The 15,373-nt window shown below is 37.2% G+C and overlaps 1 protein-coding gene across 1 annotated transcript in view; it reads left to right on the top strand.

Annotated features, from left to right (window-relative positions):
* Positions 1-12,001, top strand: part of cfap298 (cilia and flagella associated protein 298) — a 103,380-nt gene extending 91,379 nt beyond the window's left edge. The window contains exon 4 of the mRNA XM_039744920.1: positions 11,077-12,001. Coding sequence (XP_039600854.1) covers positions 11,077-11,187 — 111 coding nt within the window. The 3' untranslated portion in view covers positions 11,188-12,001. The remainder of the gene's footprint in view (positions 1-11,076) is intronic.
* The last annotated feature ends 3,372 nt before the right edge of the window (positions 12,002-15,373 follow it).

Below are 15,373 nucleotides of genomic sequence, written 5' to 3'. Positions count from 1 at the left end.
AGATTTTCTGTTCCAGTCCTTCTCTGCTAATCCCCTTTATCTGATCAGTATTTCGACAATGTATTGCCAGTGGTTCAATGGCAATTGCAAACAGCAGTGGTGACAAAGGGCATCCTTGTCTTGTGCCACGCTCTAGTTTAAAGTAGTCTGAGCAAATGTTATTGATGCAAACTGAAGCTTCTGGGTTAGTATACAGTAATTTAATCCATGCACAAATGTTCGGGCCAAACCCAAACTTCTCCAAAATAGTAAAAGGTATTTCCATTCAATCATGTCGAATGCTTTTTCTGCATCCAATGATAATAATATTTCTGGGGTGTTTGATTTAGTTGGTGAGTATATTACATTAAACAGGCGTCAAGATTTGAAGATAAGTGTCGGCCCCTAATAAATCCAGTTTGGTCTTGTGATATTACTGAGGGAGCACTTTCTCCATCCTTCTAGCTATGATTTTAGAGAGTATTTTAACGTCGTTATTCAGAAGTGAAATTGGTCTGTATGATGCACATTGTAATAAGTCCTTATTTTGTTTTGGAAAGACAGTGATTAGTGCTTGGCGAAAGGTTTGTGGAAGAGATTGGTTATCTCTGGCTTCTGTAAATGTTGCTAATAGGAGGGAGCTAGCTGAGGAGAATTTCTTGTAAAACTCTGCAGGGTAGCCGTCAGGGCCTGCTGCTTTTCCACCTTGGAGTGACTTTATAGCATCCAGTAATTCTGATAATGACAGAGGTTTATCGAGTTCCTCCACACTAAAAGCGTCAATTTGTGGTATCTGTAATTTATCCAGAAATGCATTAGATTGTATATTGTCTTCTTTAAACTCAGTAGTATATAGGGATTTATAGTAGTCTCTAAAAGTGTACATTATATTTTTGTGTTCGATGATTTTATCTCCATTCGTGTTAGTAATTACGAGATTGCGTTATGCACATCTTGCTTGTGAATTTGTTGCGCTAAAAGCTTATTAGCTTTCTCTCCATGTTCATAATAATGATGTCTGGATTTGTAAATTAGTTGTTCGGTTTCTTTAGTTGTCAAGAGGTTTAATTCTGAATGTAGAGCCTGCCTCCTCTTATGTAGAGTCTCGCTTGGTAGTCTGGCATGTTCTTCATCTATTTTAGTAATTTCGCTTTTTATCTCTGCTACTTTCTTCGCTTCGGATTTATTTCTGTGGGAAAGATATGAGATAATCTGTCCTCTTAAGAAGGCCTTAAGAGTTTCCCAGAGTATTCCTGCAGAGATCTCAGGGGATGTATTTGTCTCTAGAAAGAATTCAATTTGTTTGGATATAAATTCAGTACAATTCTCGTCCAGCTAATAGAAGCGGATTGAGGCGCATCTGCGGGTGAGTGTATGGGGCTTAGTAATTTCAGCTCCAAGATCATCGGAGCATGGTCTGAAATAACAATAGCATCGTATTTACAAGATTTAATCTTAGGCAAGAAGTTATTATCTATAAAGAAGTAATCAATCCTTGAGTAGCAATGATGTACTGGTGAGTAGAAAGAATATGTTCTTGAATTTGGGTTTAAAACCTCTAGGGATCTGATAAGTTGTGATCAGTTATAAACTTTGTAATTATCTTTGCGGTGTTAGTTGCGTTCCCCTGTGGAGGAAGTCTTATCTAAAAGTGGATTTAGAACACAATTAAAGTCCCCAGCCATTATAAGTTTATGAGTGTTCAGATTGGGAATGGATGCAAATAAATTTTGTATAAATTCCTTATCATCAACATTAGGTGCATAAACATTTATCAAAATCATTTTACAGTTAGATAAGTCTCCCATGACCATCACATATCTCCCTTCAGGATCCAATACTACATCTGATGCTACAAATGGTACTGTTCTATGTATGAGAATTCCCACCCCTCTAGTTTTCTTTGTAAAACTAGAATGGAACATTTGGCCAGTCCAGTCTTTTGCAGCCGGAACTGATCCTTACTTAGTAAGTGGGTTTCCTGTAAAAATACTATTTTAGCATTTAGACCTGTTAGGTGAGAAAGTACTTTCTTTCTCTTTAATTCGTGATTCAGGCCTTTAACATTCCAGCTTACGAAGTTAACTGTCCCATCATGGAGACACTGATTCTGAGTTTTTGGTGTCATTTTATAGTCTTAACTGGAAGTGAAATAGTTTAGGTCTTAATTTCCTATTCCCCCAAGAGTTGTTGCCATGCAGCTTATTATTACGTTGATAGTTATAATTATAAAGATTGAGATGATAGATTAGATATAGATCAAGCCTGCTCTCTTTCTCTTCCCCTTAACCCCCACCCTCCCTTTTTGCCTCCCCAGGTGAGGCTAAAACCCACTTCATGCAGTCCCAGTCCTCTGACATACCCAGAGACAGAGCACGCCCAAAGCACATCAAGCCCCCATGCAGTGGCGCTTTAAGGTTAAAAGATAGAGATATCTGTTACCAATATAGTCTTTAAAAGAGGAAAAAGAAAAAAAGAAAAAGAATTTTGCACTTATATATATATATATATATATATATATATATATATATATATATATATATATATATATATATATAATATATATATATATATAATCTTCATCAATTTTAGTGCATTAAGATGATATCCCCAGATAATAAACCCAGGTGATGTGTTAAAGATGTGTCCAAAACAAGCATAACAAGTCTTAATGCAGTAATAGCAATAACAGTAAACCAAGGGTATGATATTGAACAGTCTCATTTAGGGTACACATGAAATAATTAGAAAAGAAAAAAGAGGAGGAAAACGTAATTAAGCACAATAAAACATAAACATTTAGCGCCCTAGTAATACTAAGTAATAATAAGTAAGTAATAATAAGAATATGAGAATATATGCTGATAAAAAAACCCGTATTTTAAAACAAATAGATCAGACAGTAGATTATTAATCCTAGCTTTATCATTTACCGCCATGACTCACAATTATGTATCAGAATAGTCCCGGATCAGCTTTCTTAACTCATTTTCTGCCTCCTCCTTGCTAGCGAAAACATAGAAATGACCCTGCCATTCCACTTTCAGTTTTGCCGGATACAGGAGGCCGATTTGACATTGGCTTGCCGTAGCAGCTGTTTAATATTATAGAAGGCGCGCTTAATAGCTGTTGCTGGAGAGAAGTCAGGGAAGACGCGAATGTGGCAATTTTCATATATAATATTTTCCTTTTTTCTGAGGAGTTCCATCACCTCTAACTTAAATGATAATCGTTCAAAACGAACTATAAAAGATCTTGGTCGGGGTCTGACGGTGTTTGATCCGCACGCGTAAGCCGCTGCTATCTCAGATTCTGCTTTAAAGTCGCCCCCGATTATTTTAGAAAAAAGTTCAGTTGCGAATTTCACAGGGTTTAAACTTTCTCGATTCTCCGCAGGCCTTCAATTCTGACATTATACCTTCTACTCCCATCTTCTAAAGCAGCCAGTCTGTCTCCAAGTTTTTCTCCGAGTTTTTACATTCCGAACTGGCATTTACTGCTCTTTCCTCGGCACTGGCAGCTAGATGTTCGGCTATTTCGATCCGATTCGTGAATGTCTCACTAAGATGCTCCAATTGATCAGCAAGCGTGCTCAGTTTAGCCGAGTTTTTCTCAATGCGCTCTTCAATTTTGCCCAGCACCTGTCGGTTCAAGTTGGACCTCTTGACGCAGCCTTTCATTTGCCTGTTGGAATTCCTGTCGCAGCCTTTCATTTGCCTGTTGGATTTCCTGTCGCAGACATTCATTGGCCTGTTTCATCTCCTGTTTTAATTCCTGTTTCAGTCTCTCAAGTGCCTTTGCCGTTGCTTTCTCATTAGCCTTCTCGCTTTCCTTTATATCTTGCGTGAGCTCAGCGAGCAACACTTTCAGTTCAGATAGCTCAAATGTGCCTTCTTGTACCGTAGATGAAGCAGCAGACTCTGCTGAAGCCGGTGTCCCCGCTGCTCCAGTCCCGCGTAATTGCGTAACTGAAGCCGCGGACCTCCCGCCCTTTTCCAGTTTCAGGTAATCCTCTCCAATCGGCGAGCTATCCACATCTGCACTCACGATCGCACCTTCGCTCCCCTTTTCGCTCTCAGCCGGCGACGATGTAGCGGACCGTGGTCCCGAGGAGTCTGTACTTTCGCCCATCTGATCCAGGTCTGTCTCTGACAGGCCGTATCTCGAGCTAGGGCTTGCTGATCGCAGCTTGGATGTAGCTTTAGTCTTCGATTCTTTCGTTCTTTCCTTCTTGTTGGCCATGTTTATATGTGTTTACATATACTGTAGCGGTCCCTCTCGGGTCGAATAAATACAGGATATCTCAGAATAATAAGCAAATAATATGAAAAATAGCACCACTGCTAGCGGAGCTCCACTTCAGACGTCCATCTCCCGCATCGGACGAGACCAACTCCTAGTAATAATTTTTCTAAATGCTACGAACTGTTTTATAAAGTAAACCCTATATAAGAGAGGCAGGAGACAGAAAAAGGTTTGGGGAAGCCACCAACCCATATATTGTGCTATAAATAAAGCAATAAGTAATCACAAAGGACAGAGTCAAATCAGATCAAATTAGTACATTGAGAACAGATTGGCTTTAACAGAGAGTAGGCAGAAAGGGGTGTGCATTTAGAGCCAGAACCATAAGTAATGTCATGCTGGAGCTTGTTTGGAGGGTCTGGAAAAGAGAGAGAGTTAGTACACATCGCCACTTCCTGGCCTAGCATAGAAGTACAATTACTTAAGCCCTTTGACTGCCTCCCATGCGCACATGTGTGACAACCTTTTTGCACACTTCCTTACTGAATACTTTCTATCACTGGTTATTTACTTATTCTGTGGCCAGTTTCTACTTCTCTTTACCCCTGCTCAGCACTCTCTCACTAGATTCTTAAACTTTTGATTCTGGATTCTGGTGGCCAGTTGGTTTTTTCTTCTCCATTTTGACCTCTGTGTGTCCTTGATTACAAATTTTGCATATGTTTTTCATCTCCCAGTCTTGCTATTCACTCTCCAGAGTATTATATGTTTCATACTAATGAGAAGATTGCTGTGAATTTATGGGAATGGACAGTGGAAAGAATGGGTAGAAAGTTGAAACAAAGTGTTTTACTTCAGTTGTTAATATGTAAAAATGTAAATAGATTTTGTTTACTTGTAAAAGATTTATTAGATCTAGCTGTCTAAGATAGGTTGAAATCTAAGTAATCAACATAGATCTCAGTGCTGATGTTTGCAGTGTGGCATCTATTGGAATGTATTTAGTTATGCTTGTAGTAATAAAATATATTGTATTTGTCAAAATAATTACTACAAATGTTTGTGATGTCTGTTGGAATGACAAATTCATTGCATATTTCTCTTATATGCGATTTGATATGAGATTCGTAAGAGCAGCATTCATTTTTGTGACATGCCATCTGTTGGAATGACAAATGCAATGCATTTTATTACTATAAATATTTGTTATGTGGCATGTGTTGGAATGATAGAAGCACAGCATCCAGATGGACACATTGATGCTCAGACACTTTAAAAAAAAAAACAAAGAAGAATACAGTAGACCCTCGCAAAGTCATGGTTCAGAGTTCACAGTCTCAGTCATTCGTGGATTTTTCCTTAGATAATAATTTTTAGCAGAAACCGCAAATATCCTCCGCAATTTTTATGGCTTTTTTTGTGGCAATACTGTACTGTAGAGAGAACAGGAAGCAGCTGTAGAGAAAACCAAGACTTGGGATGGTGAAGTAGCCAATAGAATTTGAAACTGCAACTCCCAGCAGTACCTGCAGTGGCTCTGATTGGTTTTCTGCTGAGGGTGTTGGGGCTGTTGAGGTCAAAGGATGTCAGCGCTGCTTTTAAATAGGGGGCCGGTGACCAAAAGCAAAAAAAAGAAAGTTTTTGTAATTTGTGTTTCAAGTTCCTGTCTGCCTTCTGTTGGGTTACCTGTACTTATTCATTTTGTCCTGGATCGTTTTGTGTGTCTGGATTGTCTGCCATCTGCCTGTGTACATAAGGACTGTAAGTGGATTCATGACCATCCTGCAAAGAAAGGAGTGCTCCTGAACCCGTCCACCAGTCTTCACCATTTCAGGAACTACCGTTGGGACTATCTGTACATTCCCATTCAACGTGGGAATTTCTGGACTATCTATTTTCATCATTACATTTTATCCGTTGCCGTTTTTCATGATTTACTGTGTGTGTTTTGTTTGTGCTTTGTTGTATTTAATATGTAATCGCCGTAAGGGGAACAAGGGTGGTATCGTTTTCTTATTTCATTTGTTTTCATTACATTCTTTATTTGCTGTTTGATTACCAGTTTGCTTTGTTTTTGTCTCTGAAGGCTGGGTGTGTCCCTGGAATCTCTACCATAAAAATAAATAAAGCACCGTTTTCTCGCGTGACACTACGCTTACTTAAAAGCCTGAACAGCACATGTCCTTTTAGGCTGATCGCTTTGTTTCTCTCTCCTCCCCCAGACATTCTCTGCTCCTGTTGGGGGCTGTGCTTTCCTATGATGTTTGTCTATTGTTGAATCGATAACTAACTGCATACTGAGCTCCTTTTACTTTCTGAAAGAGTCATGTTTGTTTGAAGTATTTGAATAAAGTTCCTGTCTCTACAATCTCCTGTGTTTCTTTGCAATTCTGTGACCCAAGTTGCACTAAGACTAGCCTGCAAGCATCAGCGCTTACCTCTGTGTGCTTGCGTGCAGCCAGTTTAAGAGCAGTTGGCTCAGTGATTTACATCCATGGCGTCAGTTGCACTTTGTACATATTGTTTCAGTAGTTTTTTAAATAGTTTTTACAGTTCATTAGCAGTGTGTAAAATGATCAGTTTTGCAGTAATTGTGATGCTCTTTGCATGAAACAAAAATGTGTTGCATTAAAATTTCACTTTTTCTTTGTTAATTGTGACGTTTACTTAAAGTGCAGCAAAAAGTATTTGGCGTCCAGGGATGCATTAACCCCTAAGTATGTGGCAGTTTAATAGTTAAAGCCCCAAGATGCCACCGAAATGAGCTGCACCATCAAAGGCTTCTGGAAATGAAAACACGCTTGCATGAAAAACAGTACATACAGTACATATGCAATAGCATCAGTATTTTACATTCTAGCACTGTGAGAGACATAGCAGTACAGTATACCGGTTTACCTTTACATTCTTTATTTTTAGATAATGTATTAAGATGAGCTTGAAATTAAAGTGTTTTGGGAATATATTTAGAGTTTAAACTATGAAAATAGGCATTTTTTAAACCACATCCAAAATTCACGGGTGCTCTAGGAACGTAAATTTTGGGGGTGTACTGTCCACTTCTTTTAAAGTGAAAAAAGAGAGAGAAGACGATGAGTCTTTCTTGTTGTGGCTAAATGCATTAAAGATCAACTGTAATTTAAATGCAAGATTCAGAGAAATGATAAATAGAAGTCTCCTGCACAAAGCTAAGTGAAGCATCACCAAGCCAGCCTAGGTAGCTAACTGTTAAATTTGCTTTAACTTTGTTTATTTTATAGCATATATCATTGTACAACCAATTAACATTTTTTTTTATTAATCATTACCTTTAAAACACATATTATATGGATCAGGGCATTTAGTTTTTAATTATTTAAATAAATTACTGTTTTCTTTCATTCACAGACAGTATGCACCTAGAAAATCTATTACTGATACTTATATGACGATATCCGTCTAACAGATACATTTTCTTTTAAGTGTATTAGGCATTAATATTCGCAGTGCACCATCTGTTGCTCCGGTGTATTTCATAATGCATGTAATAATAAATACATAAAAACAATAAATTTCTCATTCTAGTAGGTGTCACAAACATTAACAAACAGAGTTTAAAGAAGAGCATGATTAAAGTATTCAAAATTATGAAAGGAACTAGTATAGTAGATCCCAGTTGATACTTCAAAATAAATTCTGGAAGAAGGATACACAATAACGGCAGGAAACGTAAGGGCAGATTTTGCACAAATGTCAAAAGCTTTTTATTCAGGCAGAGAACCATAGAAACATGGAATAAATCAGTGTTTTCCAACATTTTTTCAACAGGTGGTAAACTATTTTAAAGTGTTTTTTGCTGCCCACAACAATTACAAACTCCTGATGTTCAATGATCAAGTTATACAAAAAATACAGTTTGCTTTGCCATCACCAGCGCACATTGGTGTTGTTTGCCTGATGTCAAATGTTCAATATGAGGATGTAGGGAGGAAAGTTTTAATCAGAGATCTGGTTGAGTATTAACACTAGAATCCCTGAAGCCTATGAAAAAACTCATGCTCCTGGCCCACCTTAAAGTCTTGCGCACCTCTCCATCAGGATCTTTTGTTTTGTAAATGTGTTGATCAGTACAAGCAGCCTGCTGTCCCTTCTCCCACCTCCCTTGACTCGGTTGAGTTTAAAAGCCATGTGTGTTCTGTGTCTACACCATCCAGGAATACTTGTTCAGTTTCTTTCGATTGACATTTGAGCTTGGGTTTGTAAATCATTGATGATGGAGAGGTGTGAAGGAATTTAAGTTGGACCAGTATTACAAGTTTTTTCGTAGGCTTCAGGGATTCTAGTGTTAAGCTGATTTCTGTATTTTTGTCTTCAAATCAACTTATGTAGAGAGCCCAGCTTCACAGTTGTTTCAAATGGCATTAAAAACAGGATACTCTGATGTATCAGAAAGCCAAACACTGGGAAGGGGCTTCTGTGCGAAAATATGTTTCAAAGCAATGTTGAAAGAAAGATTGACAAGGCAAACAGGTATTCATTCCATCTGTACTGTAGAGCAAAGATAGGAAAGTATTCATGCAACTGGTTCTTGACAGTCTTATGATACTTGCTGATACTTACAGTGATTGGAAATTGCATTTTTTTATTTTTTTAAAAATCAGACAAATTTTCAAGGGTCACACAGTGGCGTAGCGTAGTGGAGGTGGCCCACCCCAGGTGGCACTTTTAGGGGGCGGCAAAGAATTACTGCATATTTTAGTCTTTTAAATTGAAATACCTAAATAAGGGGGTGGCGAAATTTTCCTCCGCCCCGGGTGGCTGACACCCACGCTACCCCACTGGGGTCACAGCTTGACATTTTAATATGCCCTTATATTTAGATTTTCTTAATGATTGATTCAATTTTATTGTGAATGTAGAGAGAAAGAGACTTGTCTATTTAGGTGACTAAAGATACCAGCCAAATATGCTAACCTACCCAGCCACTCAAAATCCCTGAAGCGATTTGCAAGTTCAAACTTTGAGTTTAGTATAAACAGTTTCACCTCATTCCATAAGTGAAAAAGCGTGTGAGCACCTGGCCTTGCAAAAGTCATTGAACTTCAGTGTGTAGAAAAAGCTGGTGGTGACCACTAACCATCTCATCAAATAAAATCGCTAATAAGGTTGTCTGGGGCTTTTGATATAACTGACTGTTCAAACAGTGTCATCTATGACATTTTTAGTTTCAATTACAATTTCTTTACAGTTAAAAGTCTGTTAATGTCAGCTGTAAAAAACGGACTTTAATTGCAGTGCAACTGGTTTTACATGCGCCTTCTGTGCTTGCCCAGCATCGCACAACCCCAATCAGTACTTAATCTTACATAGTTTTGACCAATCAAAAACTGATAAGTGTGTGAAAAATAGCCATGGCAGTTGTATGCTCAGATAAAGAGTTGTAAAAAAAAAGAAAAAGAAAAACTTGGTGGGCCTAGAAATGACTCTCTTGTATCATCTTTTCTAGCTGCTCAGACGTATTCCTCAATTTTTTGTTTAACAGTATTGCTCATCAATGAGTTTCATCAGTTTGGAGGTCTTCTCTGCTAGCATTACACCCACCATTGGTTTCAGATTAGAGAAAATCAAATCATCTCCTATAGTATGTGACTTCCCAGTCTTAGCAGTGCTTCCCATCTTGATCACTCCACCAATTCCATGCAGCTGTGGTATGTATTTATTTAAAAACTGACCACCAGCTGCCAAGGCACCCTCTATATCACATACCTCCCCCCGATCGCACTGGAAAGTCCCATACTTCAGCGAGCCCAGTTTAAGAACCAATAAAAGTACTGAAAAGAATCAAATAAATAACCCACACTAAAACCAATCCCAGCCCCCTTCCAAAACAACAATAACAAGAACAGCAACAACGTTTATTTATATAGTTTTCATACAAATGATATAGCTCAAAGTTCTTAAAAGATGAAATATATATATATATATATATATATATATATATATATATATATATATATATATTGCGCAGTACTAATTAACAAAGAAAAAAGTAAGGTCCAATGACCAGGTAGGACAGAACAAACAAAAATAAATACCATTTCTTTTCTTGTGTATGCTTTTCCAGAAGAGCTTAGACAGCACATCTGGAGACACCTGTATGTCTTAAAATTTCTGAGAAATGTTGATTGTGCAGGATGACCACCTTGTGTCTTATTGCTGTGCTCACTTTTGCCATGATGTATGATTTGTAGGTTAAACAATTACATCTACCACAACCTCTCCTTTTTAGTCTGGTTGTCCCTTACCCAGCTTTGTTAATGCTACACAGCTGTTTCTGATTCAATTAATCACTTTTAGTTCAAGCTATGCATTATGTTAGTGATCATTAGCAACTGTTTGTTATATTTGCTTAATCAAGCACCGGGCTAAATGCTTACAAAGATCTCATGTTTTTAGCTGGAAGGTGGTTGATTGCTTTGTGAGTTTTGTTAAGGATATTCAGATAGCCTCTTGTATTGCTTTACTTTGTGTAAAAGGAACTCCAAAGTACGCTCCTCTGGCACCAGGAGAAGTATGTATTTCATAATGAAAATAATCATAATTACCTATGAATGCTTTTTAGAGTTAAACCAGTTTGGTGTTTTGAATTTATTACTGTTAAATTGTCCCAATTTTACATGAGATAACTCTAAGCCACAATGCTGAATGTCATGGTTAACTATATTTTTGTGCAATATTATTGATTTAAAACATTTGTTTAAATAAAATGCCTTTCTTTTAAGTACAGGAATTTTTCATTCTGCAATGAAAATGGTTATTTAAATCTAGATTACTGATTTACTGATGTAACATTTCTTTCTTTCTGTTTCACAGAAACTTGAGGAATCAGAGGATGATGCTTACCTAGATTCTGAATGGGCTGATCGAAATATGTTAAAAAGACAGTTGCAAAATCTTAATAATATCAAATGGGAACCAAAATAAGTGCATGTATTATAGTATTTTTAGTAAAATTCTACTTTATGTGATGCTTATTTGTTATAATGTATAGCCAAGTTTCCATGGTAAAATAATAAAATATTAAAATTGACTGAATACTAAAACACAGTTTGTATTTAGCATTTGGGATCACCCAGATCTAGCAGCTAAAAAATATGGTAGTTGGTAGGAAAATCTTCCATGAATGTGATGCAGAGTGAAGAATAGCTGAATGCTTGTTTCCATACCACAGTGGATAAAGATTAAATCCTAATCAAGCTATTAATACTGCTCCATAGCCTTTCCACTTGTCTGATATTATATTTCACAGATAATCTTCAGTATTGTACTTTATAATTCTGGCACAGCTGCACTCATGTACTTTTCTCCCTTTGGTTTTTCATGGTGTTTAGAAACTATTGCTTACCCTTATCTCGTAATTTTTATTATAATTCTCACTTGTTAAAGAAGTGTTTAATGAATGCTTTGTTCACCAATTCTAATGTCTCTTATTTTCAATATCCATGAGAACATATGTTTCATTATAACATGTCTTCTTCGTATCATTCTTTTAAGAATAACAGCTGATGTGTCTTTGTACCATAATAATAATATAATCAGTTCATTCATCAGTTTCATTCCATCTTCCATAAGTGTTATTTACAGTACTGCCTTAAACAACATAATTAAACCATTTTTTGGAGTTTGTTTTTAAAGTCAATGTATGTCATTAACCCATGCCAGATTGTGATATTGGACACCACTTGATTTTGTTTGGCACACTGTATGAGTCGTTATTAAAAAAATTTTGTTGACGCTTGTTGGTCTGTCAGTGCAGTATTTCTACGTTTGCTCTTGGCATGTCCATGTGTGACCTGCCATATACTAAGAGGGGTCTTTATATACTCCAGGAGAGATTGGGAGCATCAGGATAAATAATAACTAATCAAAAATGAAAGGACGGGATGTATTTATACCTTTAAAAAAGTGGTGGTGTTTGGAGATGTAGTGTCCTATCCCAAACAATAAAAATCTATGCCAAGATATTTTAATGAGCTAACCAACGGAAATGATAACAAGAGAGGAATATTGGCAAAGGTGGTTTAACAGGAGAAAACTATTTTATAGAAAGTCATGGAAAAGTAAGTTGCTTCTAGAAACTTAAGAGAAATGCAGGAATTTTGCTGTCAAGGACTGGGAGACCTCCATCTACCCATAAAATCCCACTTCTCCTTCCATCAATGAGAGTGAAGAGACACATCATCCAAAAGGCAAGCGGAAGCAAAGAAATCACTCCTAATAAGAGGAAGAAAGTAAGAAACAAATTAGAAAATTTACAAATGGTGTAAAATTCATGTGCGTTCAGTTTTGACATTGATTGATGTATGTTAATGGTGGAGGGTCGGGGACTAATTGCTATTCAGCTTTACTAAACATAACATTTTTGAAAGTATGCCCAATAGACTGTATTACAGTATACTTCCAAATTGCTAATTAGTGAATACTAAAGTGATCATTACAACTATAAAATCAGTATCAATATTTCACTATGAAAGGACAAAATCAACTAAAGTTTCCCATTTACCCATTAATATTGGTTAATAGCATAGTAATTAATTAAAATTATATAAATAACATTTGGAAAGGAACTGATTTTTTGTATAACAGGAATACAAATGGAAAGAAGATCAGAGGCTTGTATATTTTGTTTCTTGTATATTTGGGACTGAAGATCAGGTTGCTGGGCCCCAGAGATTAGGGTTTTAGGCCACTAAAGCCACTCGCCACCCGACACCACTGTCCATTTCTAAACCCGTCCTGTGTTTATATCAGTGAGAACAGCTGCAGCTTTTCTGTGTTAACAATTATTTCAGCAGGTAGATAAAATCAGTTCTGTGTGATAATAATTTGTAGATAATATTGTTTAATCAACTCAGTCTTGTATATGCTTACATAACTGAGTAGTAATATGTTATTGACCTTCTGTCAAACTGTCAATCAAAATTTGAATGATGACCTTTGATGACCTTTAGTCCCGACCCCTGTTGATTGATGACCGAAAGTCCTGCACCTGTTTGCCCCCTCTTTGTCCCCACCCCAAACCACCTGTTCGGCCAACTGTTTGCCCCCCTCCTTCCTCCCACCCCATCCACCTGTTTGGTCTTACTTTCTGTCAAGGGCAAATTGATCGATCGTTGATTGACACAGTTGTGTGCTACCAGCACCCAAATCCACTCCTCCCATTCCCGCTCCGCGCTAATTCAGTCCAGGCGCGCGCATGCTTGTCAACAGCTGAACATAAACCGCCCTTCTTCCATCCCCATGCGGTGGGCACACAGTTAACTTTTATAGATCCATCCGTCTTGGGGAAAACTAAAGGTTTTAATGATAATGTGCAAAACACGAGATAACTAGTTTGATATAAGCCCTTTAAAAATCACACAGTTAAATAAGATGCAACAGATCCCTTTTAAATCACGTTTGAGACGTCTAAATGCTAAATGAATTAATATATTTATAATTTGTATTTAAATCAATCTAAAACAAGACCGCTTCTAGCCAATGACACCCATTTTAAACCTCCCATAATGAATAAATCCGTTTAGTTTTTCTAAAAGTGTGATTGCCTTAATCAGAATGGATATCTGGGGCTAGAAAAAAGCGAATTAAAATACTCTTTGGCAAAACCGCTTTTTCCAAAGCACAGCGTCCCAACACCTCTGGCCACCAGAAGCTAATGTGTGTCTGGGGAATCGGTGTCGATTCACATCTCAGAGACAGCAGCTGTTAGTCCGACTCAGGCCGGTTTATAACCTTTCACCTCATGGCCAAGCAAACTTTGGGAAATGTGAAAACGGGCTTACGGAGAAGCATGCAGCTGTTTAAAGAAATCTACGTGTTACAATGGATTCTATTAAACAAATTCTGGACTTTTCTTCGTCCAGCCAAAGGCATGGATTTAAACCCCGGACAACGGACATTACACAGGTGTCCAGTTAAAATGATGGGCAAGCATCTGTTATTACAGATCACCGTGCACATTTCAAAAAATACCGCTTTTTTGGGTATATAAATAAGTGTCCAGACCGGTCCATTACCAAGGATCACGGTAAGACATATTTTTGATTATTATATGCGCCAAACGAGTATGTTTTTAGAAAACAGGTGGATGAACCCTTCTATTTTATCCTTAATATGAATAATTTACAAGTTTATTCTCAGGTGCGAACTACGTACAAAAGGGCCCGTTTGTGAAATGCGTACTCTTTCGAATCGGGCTCACTGTAGCAGGGGAATCTCTGCTCGGGGATCCACATGTTTTTAAAAGTCTGGGATATCGAAACATTTTAACTTTATAAACTCTCATTTGTTACAACCGGTTGGAGACAGCCTCCAATGATGAACGGGATCCAGGAGCATATATCGAAGCGAATGCTTAATAGACATAAGGCAACTGTGTTTTCATTCATTTCGCTAAATGAAGAGTAATTATTTTAATACAGAATAGTAGCCCCCCAAAAGTCGAGTGATTTTAGACGTGTGAGTAATATACTTATTTTTAAAAGTAATCCCACACTGCACAAGAGAGACAGATTCCACGTGTGTTTTAGGATTTGCTGTGGTCAGTGATGATTTTTAATTTTTTCCTTGGCTCATTTCTATAACATAGGAGCCTTTTGACAAAGTAAAACTCTGTAAATGCACTTGTGCATTTAAATGGAGATTTATAAGAAAGCAGGTTTCTACCTGATTACTCACCTTATCCCAGTTTTGTAGATGCATGTAAAAGCACTCACTGTTACAGTAGCACAAAATTTTGATATTTTCTGTCTACTCAAAAAACTAAAATTATTTCTATTAACACAGGTGATAACTGGAAAACATTTCACTATTTTTAAATAAAAAGTTAAAGTCAGAAAAGCCCAATTATGATTTTTGTTTTGTCATGGTAGGGTCCTAGGGTGACACTTTTCCCCTTTATACTCTTTCTTATGTACACCTTAACACATATTCTTACCAAAATAGTTCATCACTTCCCAATTCCTGTAACTTCAGGTAATTAGACAGAGCTCCATAACAGGCAAGAGAAAAGTATTATAGGTCAAATACACAGTGCCATAAAACAAAAGCACTGAACGCCACACAACCTGGTATTGCTAGATGTTTCATTTTTTTCCAGGTAACAAAATAA

The sequence above is a fragment of the Polypterus senegalus genome, chromosome 2 (assembly GCF_016835505.1).
Source record: "Polypterus senegalus isolate Bchr_013 chromosome 2, ASM1683550v1, whole genome shotgun sequence".
NCBI classification, from domain to species: Eukaryota; Metazoa; Chordata; class Cladistia; order Polypteriformes; family Polypteridae; genus Polypterus; species Polypterus senegalus.
Note: the sequence above shows the minus strand (reverse complement) of the source record. Positions and strands in the feature narration are given on the sequence as shown.